The 11,434-nt window shown below is 34.5% G+C and overlaps 1 protein-coding gene across 2 annotated transcripts in view; it reads left to right on the forward strand.

Moving 5' to 3' along the window:
* The first annotated feature begins 9,174 nt into the window (after nucleotides 1–9,174).
* LOC111633748 (E3 ubiquitin-protein ligase UBR5-like) overlaps nucleotides 9,175–11,434 on the forward strand; it is a 162,629-nt gene continuing 160,369 nt past the window's right edge. The window contains exon 1 of one of the 2 annotated variants that reach the window (XM_023378360.1): nucleotides 9,175–9,417. In XM_023378360.1, coding sequence (XP_023234128.1) covers nucleotides 9,356–9,417 — 62 coding nt within the window. In that variant the 5' untranslated portion in view covers nucleotides 9,175–9,355. The remainder of the gene's footprint in view (nucleotides 9,418–11,434) is intronic. The other variant, XM_023378361.1, reaches the window with a different exon arrangement.

Raw genomic sequence — 11,434 nt, forward strand, 5'->3', positions numbered from 1 at the left:
TATTGGTAAAGTTGGATACCATTTCATGAATCACCTTGTATTAATATTTATTATTTTTATTCTAATAATTTATCTATTGGAACTCCTATATGATGATATGACTTAAGCTAAAACTGACTAAAACTAAAATTAGAGTGGTTCTGATGACTGAATCTAAAATTACAAATATAAACACAGTCACACATTACATATACAGTGAAACCTACAATAACAGACATTCCCGAATAGTGAACACCTCTACTTAACAGACATTTTTACAATATCCAGACTCTTCAACTAGGATATCTATTATATTTACCTCTAAATAATGGATGCCATTGTCCATAACCAACCTTATGAAAATGCAATGTTCTGCCTTCAACATTCTGAAAGAATTAATTACATATGAAATATTTTAATAAAAATAAAGANTGAGAGGTTGTTTGTTTTGTGAGCAATAAAATAATTTTTACCGATACAATACCGACGATTATTATTTTAAAAAATTTTTGTTAGCCTTAACATGAAGGAAAATTCAACGCGAAGTAGGTTAATAGCGATATACTAATATACTAATTACATGGGATATAATAATATACTACACTAATAACGGTTTTTTTCATACTTTTCGTATCCGACTTTTCAATTATCCGACCAACCCAAGTCCCCAATTGAGTCGGATAATGGATGCTCTACTGTACTTTGGTGCAAATGATTGTTACTTCTTTATACTATATTATTTTATTATTATATATTATAGTTTGTATATATACTCATTTCTATGTGATATGTATCATCTATATCTTTGCACTTCTGCTGGTCGCTTCTTTTATAACTTGTTAACTTGCACTTAATTGTTGTGATTCTAATTTTATTTTATCTTCGTTACTTTTAATTATTACTGTATATTTTACACTATCTTATTTTTTCATAAAACTTTTACTTGTATAAATATATATTACGCCTGTATATATTACCTTGTAACTAATTACTCTGTATCTACCTTTGTTTAATATTCTTGTTTCCCTCCCATCATTGTACAATTTTGTTCTTAATGTTTATTAATATGCTGTATTTATTGTCATAATTACTTAGTGTTTTAAATCCTGATAATGCTCAACGAAATCAGGAAATGTAACTTATGTTATTTTAATAAAATTAAATGAAAAAGAAATGTCGGGTCCCGTCCCTCACCACCCAGCAGCCCCATTATGGGCCTGACCAAACCCATAATGGGCTTGCAAAAAGAGGCCCTCTTAGTGCCCACAGGGCAGAAAGAGTTAAAAAAAGAAATACTCATTATTCAATACTCATTGAGTACAGGAATAGAGTTAACTAGCATTAGAGTAAACAGTCAGTTTACAAAATAAAATAATTTTATATTTCATCTCATCAATACAATCTGTATATTCTAAAAATAAATCATTTCTGGACCGAAACAAATAGATATACTCTATACATTCGATTTCGAAAAATTCGCACCCACAGACAAATAAAAAACGTTGAAATACTAAACCTTAATTCCTAAGGTCTCGAAAGTTACGGCCGGATGGCCGAGTGCTCTAGGTGGCAGGCCACTGCTCTTTGGGACCCCGATAGAATCCACTTTGCCACTGGAAGTTTTCGGGATGGTGCGTCTGGATATGTCGGCTTCCATCTTGCACCACCAGCTGCTCCATTGTGGGTCTGGCCGAACTGATAATGGGCTGGCTAAAAGAGGCCTTCTTAGCGTTCACAGAACGGAGAGAGTTTTAAAAAAAGTCTCTATAGTAACTGGTTAACGAATGCATGGAGATCGTCTTGTAATATCAACCACGCTTTTTTAGTGTTTATATTAAATATGTATTACAAAAAAATATATATTGTATATCCACACAAAAATATCTGAGTTGTAAAAATATTGCGCCAAGTAAAAGATAATGACAATTTAGATGACGGTCAAAATTTTTTTTGGGAGTTTTCCTTTGGTAAAAATAAGCTTGGTGCTTTTTTTCTTTACTCTTTCCACCTTGTGGGCATTAAGAGGGCCTCAAGTTCATTATGGGTTCGGCTATGCCCATAATGAGGCAACTGGGTGGTGAGGGACGGGGGTCGAAATGTCCGGATCGACCACCCCCCGGAAAATTCCTGGAGATTTTTCGACCCGTCTGAATTCGACCCCGGATTCCCCAGAACAGTAAGCTGCCACCTTGACCGCTCGGACGTCAAGTTTGGCTCTTCGAAGCGGTAACCACAGGATTTTTATCGGTTTTGATAGAAGGAAGGAACTGGACGAATTCGAAAAGATGCCGATGGCCGAGCGGTCAATGTGGCAACTTACCGCTCTGTGGGCCCCGGGAACGAATCGGGACGGGTCGAAAAATCCCCAAGAATTTTTCGGGAGTAGTTCGTCCGGATATGTCGGGCCCCGTTCCTCACCACCTGGCCGCTCCAGTGTGGTCCTTGCCAAACCCTTAATGGGCTTGTTATATGAGGCCCTCTTAGTGCCCACAAGGCGGAAAGAGTTAAAAAAAGCTCATGTACAGAGTAGTTCGGTCGACGCTCGGCGACGACCACCAACTGAACGCTTTCAATTCGCCATTTAGCAAAATCGTTATAAAAAGTTTTAATTTGCATAAATTTGAGCTTTTGTTCTTGTGAATGAAAATCATTTGTTTCGAGAATTAAACGAAGCGTAAAATTAAGCAATAAAAATAATGTATATATTGGGAATTCCCGTGAACTTTGACCTATTAACCGGGAAGTTTCACGAACACCTTACGAGCAAGGCTTAAGTTTAAAATTTGAGCTATCTAGTAGGTTTTTCTCTTGGAGTGTATGCAGTGCCAGAAAAAATACAGCTTTTCTGGCAGTTTTTGCACTTTTGAATTGCTTATATTTCGGCAAACCGTGTGTACAAAAACCTGAAATTTTACACATTACTTAAGCATGCAAGTATCTTTCGAAAGAGATATTCAGATTTATCATAAACGTTTGTGTTACGGTTAGGGTCTTTTATCAGTAACTCTAGTTTCGATTTTTCAAAAGTAATTCGACCTCTCACAGCGCAGGATAGGATGACAAATAATACGTACCATCAATGTCTTCAGAAAAAACTTTATTCAAGTTATTTACATAGATCACAAGGCAGTTGCAAACTTTACAGACTGCACAGAGAGAGAGAGAGAGAGAGAGAGAGAGAGAGAGAGAGAGAGAGAGAGAGAAACAACTGTAAAAACCGGAGATTTTCATTTTAAAAAAGGGGACGATTTCTCGCATTCTTCTCGCCAGCACTATCGTTGAGGAGTTGTTAAACACGGAGGTCCAACTGTTTGTGGTGGAGAAATTTACTCCCGAAAATTGGCAATTTTGATTCCTGTATATATAGTCAGTCAGTGAATTTTTAATTTAGTGAACGTCTCTTCAATCCGAAAAAAATCTTTCTGGTAGACTACCTCACAGCCAATTCAGGTTATAAACTCCTTTTATTGTTTTTACAGATGCATTTATGATGTAACAAGATACAAGTTCTTAAAGTAATTTAATTAGAAAGAAATCAGTAGCAACCAGTGCCATTTTTACAATATACGATACAAGCCCTTTGAATAATTTTATAAGGCGGTATATTGTAAACGGGACTACAAGTACCGTAAAAGTGTGAAAATTAGATCATATGAAACTCATGGAACTCTTAAGCACCGAGGAGGAGCTGGTAAATTAACCTAGCTCGAAATGCATCTGTAAAAAACAATAAAAGGAGTTTATAACCTGAATTGGCTGAGAGGTAGTCTACCGGAAAGTTTTTTTCGGATTGAAGAGACGTTCACTAAATCAACATATAAAACAGCTAAACCATCGGAAAATTCAGAACAAGTGAATTTTTACTTGGTGTGTGGTCACTGTCGTGACTCTCGACATGTACTGTATATCGTTTTCATATTACTTAAAACTCTAACAATTAATAATAAAAGATATAATGTAAATGAAAGACATAAGGTAGCTGTTCCTAATATTTTATTCTTGTTGACCCTTTCCAACATTACGTTTAATTCGCCTACACTCCTCTATAACACAAAATAAATTTGACTGTTCATAAGGTTAAGACGTCAGTTTTCCGCTCTGGAAAATCCGGAATGGAATCAGAAGATCCCCGTTTGCCCCGAATATGTCATGACCCTTTATTTACTATACCGTAGTTCCCATTGTGAGTCTAACCGAACACACGATGAGTAGGGAAAAAAAGGCTTTCTTACTGTTTACGGAAAGAAAAAAAAAACACAAAACTAGAAAAGCATATTTAATAAGCATAAAAGATATATATTTATATACATGGGCAAGAGCAGAAAATTTCCAGGGAGAAGCAAACTTTCAGACAAATAATTGTTTGTTTTGTGGCGTAGTAAACACTAGTATTGTGTTTTATTCCAAAGACACATGGCAAGTTTTCCATCAAATTCGTTTATTATAACTTATTACAGTAGAGAATTTACATAAAACAATGAGTACATAAACGGTATCTCTATTATTGCCACGTATGACGTTCGCCACCTCGTGGTTTGATTTTTACTAAAATCAGTCTTGGAAGAATTATTTCTAGAAATTGCTTTTCACAGCAAACAAAAAACATTACATAGGAGAAAACAAAAAGAAAAGTAAAAACTAGATTGAAAGAACACATAGCGGACCTAAAATACAATAGAATAAATTCTGCATTTTACGAACATTGTACTATAAACAACTGCAATATAGATAAAGATAACGTAGAAATACTGCATAAAGAAAAATTAACTTACAACAGGAAGTTTAAAGAAACCATAGAAATCATGAAAAGTAAAGACAGTATAAATAAAAACTTAAGTCTTAAAATAAACGAAAACTGGCTTAATATATTATAAATAATTTTTTTTCTGTGAAAAGCAATTTCTCCTAGAAATAATTCTTCCAAGATAGATTTCAGTAAAAATCAAGCACAAGGTGGCGAACGTCATACGTGGCAATACTAGAAATACCAGCGCAAAAGACAAAAAGGGGAAGGGGCGGAAACAGCTAAAAATTTTTACAGTTGTATTGTATCAAAATCTACCTAAAAGGGAAGATTCTGGAAGATTTTAACCTTTTAATTTGTAATATATTGTGGCCGCCAGCGCCAGAGATCCTGAACACTGTCTGGCAACACTTGCCAAGATCACGAACTCTGTCTGGCAACACTTGCCAAGATCACGAACTCTGTCTGGCAACACTTGCCAACAAGAGTGGCTGGCAACGTCAAAAAAAGAAAAGGCGCGAAAGTTCGTGGGATTTTGTCCGGGTGTTGCCCGAGGATGTCTGTGACAGTTCTAACCTTTTCTAATAAAGTTCTTTTTTGTTACTGTTCGTGTTTGCCTGCTTAATGTTAGATCTAAACATCAGTAGGATTGAATGACAAAATATATTAGTTTATTTTCAAAGATTAAAGCAGATTTTACATGTTTTTAAATTATACAAAGTATAACCAAACGTACGTCTATATATCGTTTATGTACTCATTGTTTTATGTAAATTCACTACTGTAATAAGTTAAAAAAATATATATATTTTAGTTGACTGAAGAGAGGCAAAGCCCGAAACGAGTACAAAACAATGTACTGTATCGACTCAACTAATAAACGAATTCGATGGAAAACTTGCCATGTGTCTTTGGAATAAAACACAACACTAGTGTTTACTACGCCACAATTATAAAATAGGACACGGTTTCAAAAAACAAATTGTTTGTTTTATTAAGTTAAAGCAACGCAACACTTGGATGATCTGCGTAGGGACGATGACTTCAGGGAAGTCTTTTAAGGAAAGCTGGATTCTATTCAGGTGTTATAGACGTGGATGAAACCCAGAAAACTTCACGTAGCCAGTCCGTCTAGCTGGGTGCGAACCCACAACCAAATTTCGTGTGTTCAGGAAACGGGACCGCTTGGCTACTGATAGGCCAACCAATAATTACATCAATGAATTTGTATTTAATTTTTTGAGTATTTTTCACAAATAGATTATAGAATACAGTATCGCATGAATATAAAAAGGCATATAAAGTATCACGTGGTAGAGGGTTTAAGGTTACATAAATCTCAATCACTTTTACGATTATTGTTGAGACTTAGAAGTTCATACGATGTTAGCGCATAATTACAAGCAGATGGCGCACCAAGTTTTATATGTGATATCGTGTGATCTACGTAATATACAAGCGTCTAGTCCCTGAGCGAGGCCTCTAGTTTTCGTAATACTGTACAATTCATTACAAATTAAATAAAGATAAAACCAATAAACTGCATTATTAAATTACATAACAGAAACTTTGATTCTACAGAACGCTGTTCTTGTCGTAAAGGGACGATATCAATACAAAAAATCATTCATTTATGAGCAATCTAAAAATTTAACTTATTTTCATTTTTAACTAGTACAAAATACGAATAAAGCATTCGTAATTTGTAATATGACCAGAAAATACCACAAATCGTTTGTTTAGTTATGTTATGGCAACGCAACACTTGAGTGATCTGCCTTCCAGGAGGTTTTTTTAAGGGTAACTGCCCGTTATTCAGGCATTACAGACGTGAAGAAAACCCGGAAAACTCCACGTGGCCAGCCCGTCCGAGCGAGGCGCAAACCCACGACCGAACTCTCAGTGTTCAGGGTGTGGTGGTGTGGAGGACAAAAAAAAGGATGACAAAGAAGTAACTATAAATTAAACAGGATTTTTATTTAACTACAGTTACGTGGTCCTTCGTACACCTGGTTCGTTTACACTGAACACACTTGATCCCAAACTATAGTATGCACACAAGTTCGAAGCCGCCCGACAAAATTCTATATGCTTTCACGGGCAGGAGACACGTGCTCGCGACAATGCAAAATTATGGTTTGAAATACTACAACTAACTTAAATCTATCTTAATCTAACTTATATGCTAAGGAAGAAGGGTGAAGAAATTAAGAGATACGAAGAGAAGAGACAAGTTTAAAGGACAGATTTTGTAAAGGTACCCGGGTAAATTTGGCAGTCTCCGATCTTCTCTATATCGGTACTTGAATTAAATCAATTTTCTTTCTCTTGATTCCATCTCTTGAGAATTCGAGAGCGTTTTTGAAGTCTTAATCTGGGTGTCCTTCTAATTTTCGTCCGTTCGCAGACAACTTCCAAGCCTCCTCTTTTTGTCCCAAAACTCTTTTAGGCGACAAAACTTTGGCTTGCTCCTTTTTCCGTCTGTACATCTCGGACGCTGACCCAAAAGTCTCTTGTTCGTTTTACTGATGGCCTCCAGGGCTTCTTAATGTCCCCTTTGTCTTCTCCCTTTGTCCTTGGACAAAGGTTGTCCCCCACCCACAGAAAAAGAATAGGTTAGAAAGTTCTAGAAACAGACATTAAAGACAAAGGAATTTAGGAGAAATAAAACTTATATCTACCCCTATTTACAAAGACATGGCGTACCGCCACAAGGGTACGAAGATCACTTGGCCACTGGTGGGCAATTTGAAATTTAGAAAAGTGAACTAAAGAAAAATCAAACAACAAAACATTTACTTGGTTTGATTTGGAGGAATACGCAACATACAGACGATTTGCCAAGGGATTGCCCGGAAGGACTTTCTTTGAAAAATTGGCCTTTATTTAGATTTTTATTGAAGAAAACCCTGAAACTCCACTCGATCAGTTCGTTTGTGGGACACAAACTTGAGATCGCTGAACACTGAACATTAGTGTTCATTGTTCAGTGACCGTGAAGTGACCAGTGGCCGAGTGTTTTATGCACTCGACCACTGGTCACGTAACTGATGGGCGTAAAAAAGATGATAGTGCTGTCTCTAGTCTTTATTTATTCTATGAGATGGACCGCACAATCGATATTCGTGGAGTTGTTAAACGACATAAATTTTGAAGATATATATATATATATTTTTTTTGACTTAGTAGGCAAAACTTAGAGCATGCACTGCCTGTAAATATCGATTCTCTGGCACCAAGTTTACAGAATACAGTATGATTATCGAATTTTGGATTTTTTTAAATTTGTACTTTTTCTGCCCTGTAAGCATTAAGGGGGTCTTTTTTAATGCCTTATGGATTCAGTCAATCCCACGACAGAGTCTTTGGGGCCTGAAATATCCGAGATAGACAATTCACGAAAAAATTCCGGAAACAGCTCGGTTCGATTCCTAGTCCTCCAGACAGGAAGGCTCAGAGAAAGCAAAAGGAGCAAATTGTCCTGGGCCTCAAGGCAGTAGGGGGTTCTATACATTGTCGATAAATAAAAACAAAAATTTTTCTTCTACTTCAATATAATAATTAATTTACTACGGCTTTTATCGTGGATTCGGCCAGGCCAACATGGAGATCAGTCATGAGGAACAGTTTTGTATTGAACACTCTTTTATATAATACTACTGGTTAATTAATAATGATGTTTATTAGACCCGTAACACATCCGACTGGGGTGACGACCAAAAACAAAACTAACTTACAAGTTAGACAAAGACAAATTAGTTCATATTTCCCTCCCTGAGGCTCTCTTGTGGTCTTTTTGTTTTTTATATAACTCTTTCCGCCCTGTGGGCACTAAGAGGGCCTCTTCTTGCAAGTCAATTATGGATTCGGCCAGGCCCACAATGAAGCGGCCGTGTGGTGAAAGACGGGGCCCGACATATCCGGACGGACTACCTCCCAAAAAATTCATGGGGTTTTTCGACCCTTCTAGATTCGATTCCGGATACCCCAGAGCGGTAGGTTGCCACCTTGACTGCTCGGCCATCCGGCCAATAGCCGAGCGGTTCAGATGGTAATGCATCTCTGGGAAATCTGGAATCGAATCCGGACGGGTCGAAAAACTCAAGAATATTTTGTAGTGTTGCCGTCCGGATATGTCAGGTTGAGGTCCGTCTCTTACCACACGGCCGCCCCATTGTGGACTTGTCCGAACACATAAATTGGCTTACTAAAAAGGACCTCTTAGTCCCACAAGGTGGAAAGAATTAAAAATGAAAATACTTTCATCAAATACAATTTGTATAAATTTTATGAAAACGAGATTGCTTATTAATAATACAATGCTAATATTAAAAAGAACGAGTGAACTTCTGATGAGAATCGTATAGAAATAAATTCATAAAAGAATATTCAAGTGCAGCGGGATTTAGCCGAAAAATAGTAAAGATGAAAACATTAGTACTGAGATAGCCCGCCAGGTTTCTAGCGTCGCTGTTTCTGAGCCACTCGAGAACTACTTAGGAGTTGTTTCGTGGTAAACGTGTCGTTGGTAGTAGTATAAACAGATTTATATGAAAAAAAAGTTGATTTTAGACAAGAAAATGATCATTTGAATGACATTTTTATACATCGAGATAATTGAAATATTTTGCAATGACATCAATACATTTTGTAGTTCATCCGCTACCGGGAAACGAAGATCAATTGAATGAAAGGTGAGGCTTAGGAAAGGCTAGGGTTAGAGCTAATATCTGTTTTCATTAATTTGATATTAAATAAAGCACGAGAAAGTTATTTCGAACACAATTAGTTTAGTTAAATTATTCTTTAGTATATAATATGAAATCAAAAAAGAATTCCAGTTTTTTTTTTTTTTTGGAAATTTGATAAAGTTACTGTTAAGTAATTCTTGTATGTAACATATATATAAAAATTACCTAATAGTAACTTTCTATTTAATTTTTGCTTATCTCAAATGTCTTTTTGATGAAATTTTTTAATAATTTTTAGAATCAATTCCAGAAAATAGTTTTGATATGAATTAGTGAATTTCTTTTTATATTTGTTGTTGTCTACTTAATTATTATTATAAGAATTTTATCATCCATCATCAAAACAGATTGGTACTTGCATAGTAATTGAATGAGTCAAATTTACATTATTAAATTATGTTCAATTTCTCAAGCTATTATTACACTGAAATAAATCTATTTTAATTCACATCTAGAAGAATAAATGAACTGAAAGTAATAAGAGTTTTTCTCTTTTTTTTTTTTATAAATAATTATGTTAAAAGAAAAGAAAATTTAGTTAAACTTTAAAGGAACTCTTTGAAAAAAGTTTAAACTTCTAATCAAGAAAACATTTATGCTTGTTTTTTCAGTTTTCTTACTTCAAGCAAATGAAAGGTGAGGCTTGATCAATTCTATGTATTTGTATCAAAGAATAAAATATATGTATGGGCATCTTTCATATAACACGATAGTTAGGTTTAGAAAAAGTGCCGTGTTATGTGAATCCATGCTATACAAAACAAAGGACTAATATGAAATATAAGGTTAGATTCTAAAATTTTGCAAAAGTGTATAATTCTGTTTTTCACTAAGAGAAATATGTTTATTAAAACAATTGATAATTTATTTCTAATCGATAATTAACTAACAATCACGATTAAAAGTACTATATGATGCGTTAATATTAATTTAAGTTAAACAAGGACATTTTCTATTTACAAAGTATAGTTTTCTGAGATTTATTTATTTATTTATTTATTTTTTTGTCAATCTTGGTCAGAAATATTGGTGTCTTCATTTCTTTATTTTCTTATTTTTATCATAAAAAATTTTTATGGATGACAAAATGAAAATTTGTTCTAGAAGGCCATCATTTGTTCAGTTGAGTATTAAGCAATTTTTCTCCAGAATTTGTGTTCAAATACTGAATAGTTGGAGTTGGGAACAGTTCAAGTACTGAGATACTGCCATATTTTGTTTGTCATTTTTAACCTACTTTAGTCATTTTAAACTTTTTTTAATAATACCTAAAAATATTTAAATAAACTTTACTAAATACGAAAATTAATCTATAAAACCAAACCACTGTGACAGTTTTAAATGCTAATGTCTGAAAGCAACGTCAGCAATATTTGGTTGATAGGAAAGCTGGAACAAGGAAGAAAAAAATTGCACTATTGGTTTTCATTAAAGTAAACCTGACAAAAGGCACAAAAACAAATTTGAAAATTTCAATATTGTAACATCCATAGACAAATTTGAAACAACTTGCATGTTTACTTCAATAAAAAATATCAAATAAGGGAGTTTGCAATTAAAAATTGTGAAATTTTATATGGACAAATTCTCAAATTGTGCTAGAGTGAAATTACAGGTAACCCCCATATAACACGGTAGTTACGTTCCAAAAAATTGCTACATTATGTGAATCCATGTTATACGAAACAAAGAACTAGTTCGAAAAAGAGGGTTAGGTTCCAAAAATTAAAAAACATGTTATTATATTTTCATAATTAAGATAAATATCTTTATTAAAATTTTCTTAAGTGATACATATTAATATAAATTAAACAATGTTTTCTTTGTCATCACTAAAAGCACTATTAACCGAGAGCGTTTTCTTTTTGGCAAGTTATCCTTATCCTCTGAGCATTTTTCTGCATTATCTTCAGATCCATGCTTTACCTTTTGCAAAAAGTATGTAATTTTAGATTGCTTG

This window comes from Centruroides sculpturatus, unplaced genomic scaffold, assembly GCF_000671375.1.
Source record: "Centruroides sculpturatus isolate CEXI.00-Female unplaced genomic scaffold, Cexi_2.0 scaffold812, whole genome shotgun sequence".
In the NCBI taxonomy this organism is placed as follows: domain Eukaryota; kingdom Metazoa; phylum Arthropoda; class Arachnida; order Scorpiones; family Buthidae; genus Centruroides; species Centruroides sculpturatus.